Raw genomic sequence first — 17754 nt, forward strand, 5'->3', positions numbered from 1 at the left:
TGGATAGCATTCTTTCTCATAAGTCCCTCAGGATCATTGCATTGCTGCTAGTAGAAAAGTCTATTACATTTGATTGTGTCATAATGTATCAGTCTCTATGTACAACGTTCTCCTGGTTCTGCTCCTTTTGTTCTGCATCAATTCCTGGAGGTCTTTCCAGTTCACATAGAAATCCTCCAGTTCATTATTCCTTTCAGCACAATAGTATTCCATCACCATCAGATACCACAATTTGTTCAGCCATTCCCCAATCAATGGGCACCCCTCCATTTTCCAGTTTTTTTGCCACTACAAAAAGCATGGCTACAAATATTTTTGTACAAATATTTTTCTTTATTATCTCTTTGGAGTACAAACCCAGCAGTGGAATGACCGGATCAAAGAGCAGGCATTCTTTTAAAGCCACATAACTTCAAATTACCTTCCAGAATGGTTGGATCAATTCACAACTCCAACAACAGTGTATTAGTGTCCCAATTTTTCCACATCCCTTCCAACATTTATTATTTTCCTTTGCTGCCATATTGGCCAGTCTCCTAGGTGGTACCTCAGAATTGTTTTGATTTGCATTAGGAGAACAGGTTTAAAGAGAAGGTTATGATTTTAAGTTTTGGACATGCTGACTTTCAGGTATTAACAGAATATACAGGTGAAAATATTCTTTTAATAGCTGTTGGAAATGTAGAAATCAAAGAAGAGATTAGGGCTGCCTATATAAATTTGGAAGTCATCTTCTAAGTAGTGATAGTTGAAATTGTGCAGACAGATACAATCTGATGAGGAGGATGTAAAATGAGAAGAAAGTTCAGCTTTGGGATATAGCTTTGGGATATAGCCATTCATAAAGAGCAAGAAAATGATGAGGAACAAGGAGACTAAAAGGAACATTGGGAAGGTGGGAGGGGAGAAAGCAGTAACATGGAAGCCAAAAGACAAGAGGACCCAATAATAATCAACTATTTCAGATGCTGCTGAAAGTTCAAAGTGGATGACAACTGAGAAACAGTCAATAGTTCTGGCAATTAAATAATCATTGATGACCTTGAAGAGAACAACTTTTATAGAATGACAGGAAAGAAGGCCAATTTGCAGGGAATCAAGGATAAGTAGTCATTAAAAGTAACAAGTATAAATTATTCTTTCTAGACAGCAGTAAAAAAAATAAATAAATGTTTAGGACAGTAAATGGAGGGTATAGAAGGATCAAAGGAAGATTTTCGAAGGTAGGAAAGAACTGGGCAGGCTTACAGCAAAGGAGAAGGAGCCAGTAGAGAAAGGAATGGGACTGGGAATCATTAGTAGAGATAGATCCAGGAGGAAATTTCAGCAGATCAATCAATCAACAAACATCAATGTACCAAGAACTGTGTTAGCCTTGAAAAAACATACACACACACACAAACAAACAAAACTTTAGGAGTTCATGTTCTAATTGGTGACACTAAATTGTATACAAAACATACAAAATTAAATGCAAGATAATGTTGGGGATGGTGGAGGATGGTCTCTCTGGGATCAAGAATGATCTTATCTAGGAGTTGAAAATTGAACTGAATTTTGAAGGAGACTGGGCATTGGAGAGGAAGGAATGCCAACCAGCAAAGGGAAACAGGTTGTACAGAAGTGCCAAGGTAGGAGATGGACAAGTTGGCAGAGTCTCATTTGGCTATACATATTATAGAGTTAATAAAGGGATGGAGTGATGTAGAGTAAGTCAAAACAGATAGGAATTAGATTGTGTTAAACTTTAAATGCCAGTCAGAGGATGGTGTAATTGATCCTAGAAACAAGAAGGAGCTATTAAAGCTTCTAGAGCAGGGACATGACATGGTTAGACCTAAGCTTTAGGAATATAACTTTGGCAGTTTTGTAGAGAAACAGTGGAGAAAGGAAGACTGGGAGACTACTTAGACTACTGTAGTAGTCTCTAGTCAATAGTCTAATTGATGATGAGGTTCTGAATTGGGCTCATAGCTATGTAATCATAGAGAAGACAGATGTAAGAGATATCCCAAAGGCTGAATTCATAAGCCTTTTCATGAGATCAACACAATTTTCTCCTTGGTGAGGAGGAAAGCCATCTCATCCTAAAGATTAATGCAAAGGAGGGAAGAATGTTATTAATTATTAATATTAGATAAATTTTGAAGGAAGTTAGGTGAGACAGTGTGATAGAGTGTCTTCAGTAAAATATTCGTAGTTATATGCTGAGAGAGTTGGAACGTTATTAAAGTTTTCAGAAAAGAGCAGAAGTTTTTGGACAGATTTAATATTATAAAAGAAATCCTTAGAAAGTAGTAAAATAGTTTTGAGCCAGGGACAAATAGAAATCACAAGATATTACAGAGGTGATCCTGAGAGAGATGGCATTACTCCCCACCCCCAGGAATGTACTCATTTCTCTTCCAAATCCTTATTTTCCATTAGTAACCTATTTCTCATCTAGAAAAATTTTAAGATTCTGGTTTTGTTAAAAATCTGTTGAAAATCCAGTCCCTTTTTGCATTTTTTTAAGAATGAGGGGTGGTGAAAAAAAAAGGTAAATAAAGTGAAGGGAGACAGTAATAGTCTTCTACTCCTGGAAACCTTGCCATAATTGTCACACATTACAAGCTTACCTGATCTACTTTTTGAAGGCAACCTTATTTTGTCTCTTGGGAGCCGGGCTTTAAAAACAAACTCCTATCTTTCATTCCATTTGTCTAGTATAGTAATCAAGGACATCTTTAATAGACAAAACTCCTTAAGTTCTTGAAGAATACAAAATGGAGTCTACTTTTTGAGCCCTGCCTCAGGCAAAAGTGGCTTTGTTTTAAATTTTTTTCTGTGTCTGTATAATGTTGTTTTCTTACCCATTCTCCTTGAAATAGTCTGATTTTTTTTAATTCTTTTAACAGGATTTACCACATCAACAGAAAAAGAGAGTAAATTCCCCTATAGCACTTCCCTTTGTCCATCCTCTGGTCCTAGTGCTATTCTTCAGAAAATTCCCAACTCCCATTTGACATCTCTGATTCCATCCTCTGACCTCACACCAGTACCCAGTCATCACTCTGCTTTTTCCCAAGTTCCTCCAGTTATCTCCAATGTGACTCATCAGCCAACTGCTTTACAGACTGCAACCCCTGATAACTCTTCTCCCTCCCCACATTCGGTGTCACATCGTGTACCTAGTCCAGCTGTACTGCCGCGCTGTCGGTCTGGCAGTTACACCATTGGCCCTTTCTCCTCCTTTCAAAGTGCTGCTCAGATATACAGCCAGAAACTGTCCCGGCCTTCCTCAGCTAAAGCAGGTGAGTGTAAGTATTTTGGCAATACAACTGTTGACTCTGGACTGCTTTTTTTGTTTGTTTTTATAGATGGAGTATGTGTTAATTTAATGTTCTGGGCTATCTCTAAACTCATAACTAATAACTAATTCAGATATAATTAGCAAATTATTCCTGTACAGCCATATATATTATTCTTGCTTTAAAACAAGAATTATTCTTTATTATTTATGATCTTATATTTGGAGTTGACTCTTTAAAAGACTTTCCTTTTATTTGAGATTCCTTGGACCACTGGGCAGATCAAGATTAAAATTATACATAGTCAGGGGACATCTAGGTGGCTTAGTAGTTAAAGTGCCAGGTCTGGAGATGGCAGGTCCTGGGTTCAACTGGGGCCTCAGTCACTTTCTAGCTACATAACACTGGGCAAGTCATTGCCTAGTCCTTTCCCCTCTTCTTCCTTAGAATTGATATTTAGTATTTTTAGAAAACAATAGATAGAGGAATGGGGTTAATTTAATATTCATCATTACTTTCTTCAGCTTTCTATACTTTGAAGGTAATATTCTGGTATAATGTACCTCCAAAACTTCATTTTAAAACTATTGTGAAAATAAAAACAACCAATGCAATATTATTTCTTGCTGCTTTAAGATATGAAAGGATTGGAAATTCTCATTTTGTAGATTACAAATTCAAAGCATTTTCATTGTTTCACATAAACTATAGACTATGATAAGAACATAAAAACTGCTAGATGGGACAAGACCTATGAATTGACTGGCTCATTATTCCATCTCTTACAGTGGCTTCAAGAAAAGGGAAGAAAGAAAAAAAATGGCCTAATATAAATGCAGATGCAAACTGTAATAGAACCTTAATGAGTTAAATGTTATCTTTCTTAGGAAGGGAAGTTTAAAGTAGATTTTAAGCTTGACAAAGTTCAGGCAAATATGCCTTTTTAAAATTATTAAAATTCTCTTAGTACCTTGTAAAAATAGCCTCTTTTTAAAATTATACTTAAAAACTTATTTGGACCAAAATGTTCAATAAAGGATCGTTTGGTAGTGAACACTTTAAATTAAAAAAAAAAAAAAAAAAAAAAGAAAAGAAAATTAAAACAGATTTAAAGGGAAAGGCCAATGTTCCAGAATATAAGATTAAGAGTATGGTTCTGAGTGTACTCAACTATGTTTTTTTCCCCTTTTCCCATTTGGAGCTTCTTAGGAAAACTATGGATATCATGGTAGTGGGTACCTTAGAAATACCAGGCTTAACAAATACTGAAAAATAAAGTGGTTTGCTTCAGCTTTAAACAAACAAACAAGAAATGTAAGTAAAATTGCATGAACAAACATGAAGGACATGATTTTTGTCGTTGTTAGTAAATCATAAGATTGGTCACAACCTTACAGACTACTGTTTTTCTTAGTCACATAATGCTAGAACTAGAAATAATTTGCGTTAGAAATCATTTGCTAATCCACCCAATCCTTGAGCATACATAGGAAGTAGTGACCAGTTAAACTTTTTCAGTGAAACTATGCCAAGAAATACAGTTTAAGAACTTAACTTCTTTACACGATATAGTCTTTTGAACTATTTTATGTGTGCATGTAAAGTGTCTTAACCTGTTGTTATTTTGAATTGTAAACAAAGATCTAGGAAAAAAAATCTGTTGACTTGAGAAGTTCTTGACCATTATTTTGATTGCTTGTAAGACTTTTTGGCCAACTGGGTGAAAATTCCTTGTCATTCTTTAATTTAGCAGGTACATGTCATCCAAATAGACATCATGCAGGCTTAGCCAAAACATCCAAGGATGGAGATGATAGTACTACTACCTTTGGTAAACGATACAATCAGAACATGGTCACAGCTGAGCTTCAGCGGCTGGCTGAGAAACAGGCAGCAAGGCAATATTCCCCATCCAGTCACATCAGCCTTCTCACTCAGCAGGTATGTAAAACAGTGTTGCAAGAAATTAATTCATATCTTAAGATAAATTTTGGTGACAAGCTGATCTGTATAAAGTTGATCTGTATAAAAAACAAAATGAGTTTCCTTCCTTTTCTCTATTGTTTCCCTAGTTGGTGATGATGGGAGGTAAGGGGCTCATTGTTTACATGCTTAATTCATAAAGTTCTCTGATTAACTTTCCATTCCATTTCAGAGATTGGTTTTATGTAATAGATGGTTTGAATATAGGTCTGCTACTGGTACACTCTTTAGTAGCTTAATAAATTTGATTGTCCGCCTGCAATTAAACTTTTGAAGGACTTATAAAACTTTTTGTTGTTGTTAAATTTTGCTTTATGTATGGGTAGATCACTAAGGAAGACCAATTCTCTCCTTGAAAATCTTCTTATATGGTATATCTGTAACATTAATTTCATCCAGCAACTTTATGACTAAGCTGTTGGTAAAGACCTAAATTCTGACTTGCATTTGGATATATTAATCAGCATATAACACTGAAGTTAGATGAAACTCTTAAGAACTTCAGGATTCTCCTTGCCCTCAGTACTGTTAATTCCCAAGATACTTAATTGGAAGGAGATTTCATATTTCCTAATTCTTAATTTAGGGCCTTTCATGAGCCAAAGTGAGTACTTTAAAATGGGTCATTTAGCCCACCAAGGGGAATATATGTTCAGTATGTTCATTGCTTTCTAGAGTACTTAACACATCAAAGACTCTCAATAAGTATTAAATAAAAGCAGCTTAACTATTTAAAACATAAAATAACTGTTATTGAAACAAGATACCATTTGCATAATAGAGACCTTTCTTAATGATGGACATCCTGGTCCTTTGGAATGTGTTATCATAATTCTTAAGAATTCATAACTCATAAAAGTTGCCACCTCACATATTTTTTCTTTTCTCATTATCTTTAATTGTTGGTATCATACATCATATAATGATGTTCAAAACTAGAAATGATGCGAAGCAGAAATTATTTTAAGTATGTCTAAAGTCCCTTATTGTGTTATGAAAATGATCCTCAGTTCCTGAAAACTCTTCTGAAAGAACATAACTCTGGCAGGTTCCACCAGTGATGGGTTGAGTCAGCTATGTGAGTACCAACATAGCTAAGTTTGTCTGACATCCTACCACTCTTCAATGACATAAACTTTACTAGAGCTCTATATTTTTATTCCTGTGCTGAGTTTATGAAGTTTTAACATTGAATAAGCCACCAAGCTATGTGGAGACAGTTTGTTCCTGTAGTAATACAAAATGAGTGAAATAGGTTTGTTTTTAAATATGAGACTCAGATATTCTTTTATCTTTCTTCCTCACATACCTGAAGCAGCATTAATATCATTGAACTCATTGAGCATTAAGATTTTAGTTCTATGGATTTGACTGAGCCATTAAGTGTCAACTAGATTTTGCCCATCAATGAAAGTATATGTTCATTGCTTTATAGAGTACTTAAACACATCAAAGACTGTCATTAGTCTTTTTTTTTTTTAAACCCTTGTACTTCGGTGTATTTTTTCTCATAGGTGGAAGAGTGGTAAGGGTGGGCAATGAGGGTCAAGTGACTTGCCCAGGGTCACACAGCTGGAAGTGGCTGAGGCCGGGTTTGAACCTAGGACCTCCTGTCTCTAGGCCTGACTCTCACTCCACTGAGCTACCCAGCTGCCCTTATTAGTCTTAAATAAAATCAAATTATAGTAGGAAAAATGTCCAGAGAAAATCTATTATCCCCAAAAATAGAATCTTCTTAGTTACCAGATACTTTACCTTCATTTAGAAATGTTTACCTCCCATTGTTCAATTGTGCCTGGTAGGTATTACTATATTATATATTACTATGACAACTTAATACAGACCTTGACATAATAGTTTCCTTGCAAATCATGTTTTTTAAAGATTTGCCTTAGCCTCTAGTTTAATTGGAAAATGTTATTGTGATATAAAGGGGGAGAGTGAGGGACAGGTAGTGGAAACATTGGCCTTCTTTTGGGGCTATGTGTGAGATTTTTAGGACTTTGCTATATCATTAGGCAAAGCTGTAACTATTCTACCCAAGATTTACAATTAAAATAATAACTAGACTTTTTAGCTAAGTAATTTTAACTAACTTTCTGTTAATTAGAAGGAATAGCCTAGATATATGTTGAACAGATTTTTTTTAAATTATTTTTAGTCAGTAGTTTCTTGTCCCATTAAAACTTGTTTTAACCAAAGCTGCTTATGCTTAGCAAATAATTTTTTTAAATATCACTATTTTCTTTTCCTTATTCAACCTGTAGTGAAAATGATAAATAATTCATAAATGTGCGGAAAGAGTTTAGAAAAGCTAAAGACTAGGTATAGATCTTGCAATAATCAAATTTGACCATTTATTGCACAAAATACTTATTGAATACTGATTGTGTTCAGAATATGTGTTAGATGCTTCCTGGATATAGAGTTTAAATAACGTGGTCCTTGATCTCATGAAAGAAGTGGATATAACATATACAAAACTAACCATAATACAAAATAATTTGTGCTAACATAATGAAGAAGCAAAGTACTGTGAAGAAAGAAAGAAAGAAAACTGACAGCATAGAGTGAGGGGAAAGGGAAGGTATCTAGGAAGGCTTCAGAGTGGATGTAGTATTTGATCTCAAAAGACTATTTTCTCAGAGGGCGTCCTTTGATTGGGGAATGGCTCAATAAATTGTGGTATATGTTGGTAAGGGAATATTATTGTGCCGAAAGGAATAAAGACCTGGAGGAATTCCATGTGAACTGGAACGACCTCCAGGAATTGATGCAGAGCAAAAGGAGCAAAACTAGGAGAACATTGTACACAGAGACTGATACATTATGGCACAATCGAATGTAATAGACTTTTCTACTAGCAGCAATGCAATGACCCAGGACAATCCAGAGAAACTTATGAGAAAGAATGCTATCCACAATCAAAGAAAGAACTATGGAAACAGAAATGCATTAGAAAAACATGTGATCAATCACATAGTGTGATAGGGATATGATTCAGGTTTTGATGTTAAAGAATCACTCTACTGCAAATATGAATAACACAGAAATAGGTTTTGAACAATGATACATGTGTAACCCAGTGGAACTGCTTGTTGGATTCAGGAGTGGGGAGGAAATATTGTGGGGGCAGGGAGGGCGGTGTGCATCATGAATCATGTAACTATAGAAAAATATTTTAAATAAAAAAGGGGAAAAAAGACTATATTCAACAAGGAAAGATTGAATATAATAGGAAAAAGGGAAGGATATTTATTTTAGGTACAGGGAATAGTGTGAGCAAAAATAGGAAAGAAGAAAAATATAAAGAACATAAGGAGAATAATGAGTGCTTCATTTCAGCCAGTGTTTATTTTTTTTTTCAACAATGATACTTTTATTTTTTGTTTATTTTTTTATTTTTTAGGAAAATTTTCCATGGTTACATGATTCATGTTCTTACTTTCCCCTTCACCCCCCCCCAACCCCTTCCCCCATAGCTGACGCACGTTTCCACTGGTTTTAACATGTGTCATCAATCAAGACCTATTTCCATATTATTGATAGTTACATGGGTGTGGTCGTTTCAAGTCTACATCCCCAATCATGTTCGCATCAAACCATGTGTTCAAGCAGTTGTTTTTCTTATATGTTTCCTCTCCTGCAGTTCTTCCTCTGAATGTGGGTAGCATCTTTTCCATAAATCCCTCAGAATTGTCCTGGGTCATTGCATTGCTACTAGTACAGAAGTTCATTACATTTGATTTTGCCACAGTGTATTGGTCTCTGTGTACAATGTTCTTCTGGCTCTGCTCCTTTTGCTCTGCATCAATTCCTGGAGGTCTTTCCAGTTCACATGGAATTCCTCCAGTTTATTGTTCCTTTGAGCACAATAGTATTCCATCACCAGCATATACCACAATTTGTTCAGCCATTCCCCAATTGAAGGGCATCCCCTCATTTTCCAGTTTTTTGCCACCACAAAAAGCTCAGCCAGTGTTTATTACATGAATATGTTAACAGAATGTGAGTATGGGATGAAACTGACCAAGTAAGATGATGCCATATTGTGGAGGGCCTTTAATGATAAGCTAAATGATTTGAATTTTACTTCATGAGCAGTCAGAAACAATGAACAGGTATTAAACAGGAAAAGATATGTTGTTATGAGATCCATGTTATGTGTAAGGAAGATTATTCTGACATTTACATGAAGAAGGGAAGAGAGCAAAGGCAAGAAAACCTGCTAGAGAAAACGATAACCCATACTATGGTTATGGCAGTGGGAATAAAGAAGAAGTGACAGTTTCAAGAATTACTGTGATAGAATCAGTAGAATTTGGAGAACTGACTAGATGAAAAGTGATAGAAAAGTCAAAGATATACCAGTGTTTTGAATACGGATGACTACTTGTGCTACTGAAAGAAATAATGAAGTCAGAAAAAGGAAAAAGGGGGAAGAAAGTATGATATATTTTTAACATATTTAATTTGAGCTGCTAATGAAACTTCCAAATAGGTTGATTTGTAAACAGTTACCCACAGAGATCTAGACCTTGGTCAGTCATCTGCATAGAGGGAATGAATGAGATTTCCATGAAAATTTAGCATTGAAAGTAAGGATATATGAAAGGAAACTAAGACAAAAATGACTAAAAAGTTAGGAGAGCTAAGACATTGGTGTCTCTCCAAAATAAAGGCATGATTAGTAGTGTCAGATGCTACCAAAAATTTCAGGAAGATGAGGATCAAAAAAGGTCACTTGGATTTGTCAATTGCTATGTCATTATTGACATTTGAGAAGGTAGTGTCTGTGGGGTCATAAAGAAAGAAATCCTATCTGTTTCAAAGCTAGACCACTGAAAAAGTCAATGTATCTAGAGGTAATCATAACTACCAATTGCAACATAAGCATGGAGTAGAACACAAAATACCTACAAGTTTCTCTACCAGAGATGTGAGAGTTACTTAAGAAAGGATCAGGCCCTATTTGTGTATATGCATAATTTTGAGGTAATAATGATCACATCATCCTCCCCTTCCCTCAGGAGAAGACCTGGTCTCTCACTTTACCTAAAGAAAAGAGAAAAATCAAATCCATTTGAGATAAGCTTCTCCCATTCTCTTCATCTCTAAATGCCCTGAAATTATCTTCCACTGTCCTCCCCTTTCCCCCAGATGTAAGCAAGAAGCTAGATCTCCTTCTAGATCATCCCTTCCATATATGCACATGATCCCAAACTGCCCCCACCCCCTATCTCTTCTCTAGTACATTACATCCTCATTAATCTCACCCTGAGAGCAACCAGCTTGACTCAGTGGATACAGAGCCAGGCCTAAAATTGGAAGGGCCTGGGTTCAAATCTGGCTTCAGATATTTCCTGACTGTGTCCCCTTGGACAAGCCATTTAACCCCAATTGCCTACTGCTCTTCTGCCTTGGAATTAGTGTTGCTTCTAAGATAGAAGGTAAGGGTTTATTTTGTTGTTGTTGTTGTTTTAAATCCCAACCTGGGCTTACTCTCTCTGCCCCCTTTTCCCTATCTCTTGGTTCTTTCCCTCTTGTCCTCAAACATTCTTAATTCTCTTCTACAATTAAAAAAAGAACTTATTCTAGACCCTATCTCTCTGTGTCTTTTTAAAACCCTTACCTTCTGTCTTAGTATTAATTCTAAGAAAGAAGAGCAAAAGAGCTAGGCAATTGGGATTAAGTGACTTGCCAGGGTCACATAGCCAGGAAGTGTCTGAAGCCAGATTTGAACCCAGGACCTCCTGACTTTAGGTTTGGTTCTCAATCCACTGAACCACCTAGCTGCCCCTACTAGTGATCTCTTAATTGCCGTAGCTGATGGCCTTTTTAAAAGTCTTCATGCTTCTTGACCTCCCTGCTGCTTTTGACACTGTAAACTACTCTCTCGTTCTAGATATTCTCTGTGCCCCAGGGTCTTCATTGTACTACTTTCTCCTAATTCTCCTTCTCCCTACCTGACTGCTCCTCAGTCTCCTTGGCTGGTCCAACATCCATGATAAGACAACCAGTGGGTATTCCTATAGGTCCTGCCCTAGGCTTCTTCTGTTCTCCCATCATACTCTTTCTTGAAAGTTCATTAGTTCCCACAATCAATAGGCATATGACTCCCAATCACTTAACCTCTCAGTGCCCCAGGTAGCTAACTCTTGTAAACTATCAAGTTTGGCATTCTCATCCCTCAGCACCATCAGCCCCTCAGTTTGGATGGGGAGAGCAAAGAGTTCCTCCATTAAAGAAGAGTGTCCACGTTAGCCATGTTTTCATTTCTCCCCTGATTTCATTCCTTTGGACTTTTCCATCCTGCCTAATGCCCCTAATATTCTAGAGCTTTTAATTTTTTCAGATGAATTTTATCATTTTCTCACATTTTATAAAGTATTAAATTGGTGATTTGATTGGTATAGCACTAAAAGTATAAATTAATTTAGATGGTATTGTCATTTTTATTATATCAACAAGGCTTATGCATGAGCACTGAATATTCCTCCAGCTTTTTAAGTTGTTCTTTATTTATTTAATTAGCACTTTGTAATTGAATCCATACAAGTCTTTTGTGTTTTGGTAGGGATTTTATTCATTTTATTGTTATTTAGAAAAGGTTTCTTCTTTTATTGCTTCTTGTATTTTGTTATTGTTATATAAAAATGTTATTGATTTTTAAAGATTTATTTTGTAGCCTACAACTTTACTTAGTTACTAATTGCCTCAATTAATATCTTTGTCGATTCTGTAGGATTTTCCAAGTATACCATTATATTATAAGCAGACAAGGATGACTTTATTTCCTCTTAGCCTATCCTCTTTATCTTTATGCCTTTAATTTCTTTCTCTTATTACTATTGCTAGCATTTCCATAACCAAATCAAGTAATAGTGGGGAGAGTGGACATCCTTATTGGAAAAGGTTCAAGTGTGTCTCCTTTGCAAATGAAACTTGCTTCTGGTTTTAGATAGATATCTTTTTAGTGTTGTAATCTGTCAAAAGCTTTTTCTATATCTATTGAGATAATCATGTGATTTTGAACGTTTTGGTTTTTAATCTGATTAATTATGTTGATTATTTTCCTAATATGGGACCATCTTTGCATTCCCACTATAAGTTCCCCTTCATAACAAATTATGTGGATAAATTGATGTAGTCTATTCCATAAGATTTTGTTTAAAATTTTTGAGAAGTTCATTAATGATATTGGCCTATAGTGTTTTGTTTTGTTTTGGTTTTTATTCTATGTTTTTTCTTCCCCTGGCTTAGCAATTAGTACTATATTTGTCTAATCAAAAGATTCTGGTAGGTTGCTTTCTTTCTAAATTTTTGAGAATAATTTGTGAATTACAGATATTCACTATTAAAGTTTGATCGAATTCTCCTCTGAGCCCAGGACTGGAAATTTTTTCTTTGGCAGTTCCTTCGTAGCTAGATCTATTTCTTTTTCTGAGACTGGGCTTTTTAAGATCTCTATATGGTCTTTTGATAGTTTAGATATTTTATATTTTTGAAGATATTCCTCTATTTTTTTTCAATTTTGTTAACTTTTAACTGTGCAAAACATATCATGATTATTCTTTTTGTTTCGCTGTGATTTCACCTTGCTCTTTTACTAGTTTATTGATTTTATTTTCTGTTCTCATCATCTTAATCAGATAATTCAATTTTATTAGTCTTTTCCAAGAACCAGCTAGTTTGTTGCCTTTGGTTCCCTTTTTGTTCTCTTTCCCTGGAATGCTTTTTGAACAATATTGCAGACCTCTCTCAGGCATTCTTATTTACCAGATCTAATCCCTTAAGTCTATCACTTCCACTTCATATTCATATAGGATTCATATTCATTATCCGATGGTTGTCCCTACTTGCTTCAATTTAAGTCTGAATTTTGCAATAAGCTCATGATCTGATCCACAGTCAGCTCCAGGTCATATTTTAACTCTTTGAATAGAGTTTTTCCACCTTTGACTACAAAGTACGTAATCCCTCTGATTTTGATATTAGCCATCTGGTTCGTGTGATGATGAAAAAGAATGTTTTGGAGGCAGCCAAGTGGTTCAGTAGATAGAGATCCAGGCTTGGAGATAAGAGGTCCTGGGCTCAGATCTAGCCCTGGGCACTTCGTAGCTGTATGATCCTGGATAAGTCACTTAACCTCCATTGCCCAGCCCTTACTATTCTTCTGTCTTGAAATCAATACTTAGTAAAGATTTTAAAAAAGAAAAGAATGTTTCTTTGACCAGTGAATTTTCTGGACAAAACTTTGCCCCACTCATTTTGTATTCTTAAGGCCAGACTTGCCTGTGTTTCCAATTATCTTTTGATTTCTTATTTTAGCATACCAAGTCCCTATCTAGAAGATATTATAGGTCTTCATAGAACTAGCTTTTTCAGTATCAGTGGTTGGAAAATAAACTTATATTACTGTGATGTTCAATGATTTGCCTTGGATTTGAACAAATGTCATTCTGTCATTTTTGAGATTATACTCCAATACTGCTTTTCTCACCCTTTTATCAACTACAAAGTTTACTCCATTTATTCTAAAGGGGTTCTTGCCCACAATAGCAATATGTAATGATTACCTGAATTAAATTTACCCATTCCCTTCCATTTAAGTTACTGACACCCAAGATGTCAATGTTTAACCTTTCTGTCTCCTGTTTGACCATATCCAGCTTACCTTGGTTCATAGATCATACATTCCAGGTTTCTATTCAGTATTGATCTTTTCATCAGACTTTCTCCTTTAATACCTGACACATCTGCATCTGAGCTTCCTTTTGGCTTTGGCCCAGGTGCTTCATTAATATTGGAGTTACTTGTAAGTATCCCCTGCTTTCCCCCCATAGTATGTAGGATACAATCTAACCTGAAGAGCTCATCTTCTGGTATTATATCTTTTATCATTTTTAATACTGTCCATGAGGTTGTCTTGGTAAAGATTCTGGAGTGGTCTGCCATTTCCTTCTCCAGTGGATTACCTTTGTCAGAACTCTCTACTATGATCCGTCTGTCTTGGGCAACACTGCATGGCATAGCTTATAATTTCATTGAGCTACATAGAGCCCCTCTGTCATAATGAAGCAGTAATCCAGGAAGATTTATATCCCCTGTTTCATATATAAATATACATACATATATATAATATACTGGCCCAATGGACTGGTGATCCAATTTATATATTATTATTATTATTTATTTTTATTATATAATGTTCTATCTACTGTACTACCTAACTGCCCACAAATCTATTATATGCATTTTATCTCTATTTCCTTCTTTGAACTGAGGGGATGGTATTTGGTATACGTATATTTGTGTATATAATAATTCTATTCCTATACTATTCTTATTATATTCTTTATTATATATAATATTAATATTGTATTTTATAGTCTTTATTAGGTATAATAAAGAATATAAAGTATAAATAATATGTTTATAGTATGATCCTTCTCTCTGGGGAGAGCAGGAAGGAGAGAGAAATTTAGAAATGAAAGTAATGCAGAAACCAAAGACATCAATAAAAATGATAAGGAAAAAAGAAAATATGGAATCTCTGAATAGAGAATGAAGTACATGAGTTTGTTTTTATCTTCCATACCTTTAGATTTCATGTAAAACAATCTCTAAATGTTTTTAAAAGTGTGTCACCTCTAACATGAATTTCTTTAGCATGTACTTGGTGCCATCCATCCATTCTTTCCAATTCCTTATGTTACATTTAGGATCATAGGATCCCAAATTTAAAGTTTGAAGGGACCTCAGACATCATCTAGAACAAATCCCTCATTTACATAGATGGAAGCTGAGGTCCAGAGAGCCTAAGGCAACTCAAGCCAGGATTTGATTTGAACCTACTTCCTCTGACTAAAGAATCCATGTTCTTTCCACTATACCAAACTGCATAGTAAAGACTGAGGTGTTAGGGAGCAATTATGGCATTTTCTTTGGAAATATAAGATTATTATATAAGATTTTCAGTGGATATAATAATTCTCACTGAATATGTAAAAGGATAAGCAGATTAGATATTTATTTCCCTTTAGAAACTGCATGCAAAAGGATGCCCATATTTTTTCTTTTATTCTTTTTAAAAATCTTATTTGTTGTTAGTTACATCAAAATTCCCAGGTATCTCCCTTTTTCCCTCCCCCACATTAGAGAAGGTATCAATTAAAAAAAAGTTTATAAATTTTGTCTTTTGTGCTTCTTTTATCACTTTTCTCTGGAAATGGACATTCACAAGTTATTCTTCATACATTAATTCTGTAACTGTATATAATGTTCTCTTGGTTCTACTCATTTTACTTTTCATAATTTCATGTAGGTCTTACCGTGTTTTTTGGGAATTATTCTTTTTTTGATTAATTTATTTATTTTGAATATTTTTCCATGGTTCCATGATTCATGATTTTTCCCTCCTCCCTTCATGAGCTGGCAAGCAATTCCACTGGGTTATACGTGTATCATTGTTCAAAAGCTATTTCCATGTTATTCATATTTGAATAGAGTGATCATTTAACACCAAAACCTCAATCTTACAATAGTATTCCTCCACAGTCATATATCACAGCTTGTTCAGTTATTCCCCAATCAGTGAACAGATGCCCATTTTTCAAGGGCAGGATTGTATGGATATTATGTATATATAGAGGGCTGAAATCTTGGTTATAGAGAATCTGTGGGTGTCTTTTAGTTGTGTCTGACTCTCTGTGATCCCATTTAGGATTTTCTTGCAAAGATACTAGAGTGGCTTACCATTCTGAAACTCATTTTACAGATGATGAAACTGAGACAAATAGAGTAAAGTGACTTGCTCTGGGTCACACAGTTAGGAAGTGTCTGAGACTAGATTTGAGCAAAGAAAGATGAATCTTCCTGATTCCAAGTCCAATGTTCTATCCACTATACCACCTGGCTACCCATAAATCTATTACATACATTTTATGTCTATTTCCTTCTTTGAACTAAGAGGGGACATGTTTGGTATACATGTGTGCATATTATATTTATATTTATATAAATTATTCTATGAGAGCATATATCAATTATTATGATCTTGTATAATAATTGTATTTGTGTGTATATGTATATATGTATATATGTATATACATTCACACACACACACACACTTATCTGTCTCCTAGAGGCTGCTGCTCTAAATGATTAAAAAGGTGCCAAAATAAAGGGTCTGTGTGAGGTCTCATTATCACTATCCCTACTACTGCAGCCCTCTCCACAGGCCATGCACACACTTGTTGGTAGCTATTGATGTTAGTAAGCAGAAGAATTCAGCGAGGAGGAGGATGACGACTGAGGAAAGCAGAAGAACACTGTGTTGGACCTCTCTGTAAGGGAGTATAAGCTTTCAGATCCCAGAGATCATTAGGAGCAGCTCCAAATCTTCCAGCGAGGAAGTTTAATCAAAGGGATAATGTCAGACCACCCAGGCTGGGGCCAGAACAAGCCGTCTCCATCTCTGTTTCTCAGCCAGCCAATGCCCGTGATGAAGCCAGGCCTCTTGAAAATTTGCTGACAGATTCATAAAAGATAAGACAGTTTTTACTTCTCACATTTTTTCATCTAGACAGAGAGTAGAGACTAAAATCAAATCACAGGGTAGAAAAACTTTGGAGGGAAGCTAGGTTCTGAGGTAAGAGTTTAAAATAAAACCATGATATCTTCATTTCTAGCTTTCTTATATCTGTTGAGGGCATCACACAGTTCTTTATTTATAATAGACACTTAGCAACCTTGTTGAATCAAATCTGTAAAATGGAATACCATTATTTGTACTTCTTTCTTCCCAGGGTTGTTACAAGAAAAAGTTTTTGTTTTTCCCCAAACTGTAAAGTGTTACATATTTCATTGACTCAAATATTGAACATATATATAACATGAGATTTCGTAGAAAGAAAAAAATATATACTATACTCCTTCATTTTGGTGACAGAATACATTTGGGTTATATATAGTACTTCAATAAGGTTTTTTTTGTTTTGTTTTGTTTTGTTTTGTTTTAAACCCTTGTACTTCAGTGTATTGTCTCATAGGTGGAAGATTGGTAAGGGTGGGCAATGGGGGTCAAGTGACTTGCCCAGGGTCACACTGCTGGGAAGTGGCTGAGGCCGGGTTTGAACCTAGGACCTCCTGTCTCTAGGCCTGACTCTCACTCCACTGAGCTACCCAGCTGCCCCTTCAATAAGGTTTTTGTGACTTAAGATAGGATTAATCCAGATAGGTCATCTCAAATTCCTTCTCAGTTCACTCCACTCCTTGGCCAACTCTTTGTTATTTGAAAAGTATGGAAATTGCACTGTTCGTAGAGACCTCTGAACCTAGTTTTCCTCCCAAGTTTTTCTACCCTATAACATTAAGTTCCACAGAACTGCTTCTTAAGCTCAAACAACAATCTTAGAGTTGTCTCTCAACAAATTGGAAATAGTGCCCAAGTCTTAGGATAAAGTCTTCAGGGATTCAG

The 17754-nt window shown here is 35.4% G+C and overlaps 1 protein-coding gene across 1 annotated transcript in view; it reads left to right on the plus strand.

Annotated features, from left to right (window-relative positions):
• Positions 1-17754, plus strand: part of TTLL5 (tubulin tyrosine ligase like 5) — a 318095-nt gene that overhangs the window by 188637 nt on the left and 111704 nt on the right. Inside the window, exons 25-26 of the mRNA XM_044664952.1 lie at positions 2898-3293; positions 5044-5231. Coding sequence (XP_044520887.1) covers positions 2898-3293; positions 5044-5231 — 584 coding nt within the window. The remainder of the gene's footprint in view (positions 1-2897; positions 3294-5043; positions 5232-17754) is intronic.

The sequence above is a fragment of the Gracilinanus agilis genome, chromosome 2, assembly GCF_016433145.1.
Source record: "Gracilinanus agilis isolate LMUSP501 chromosome 2, AgileGrace, whole genome shotgun sequence".
In the NCBI taxonomy this organism is placed as follows: Eukaryota; Metazoa; Chordata; class Mammalia; order Didelphimorphia; family Didelphidae; genus Gracilinanus; species Gracilinanus agilis.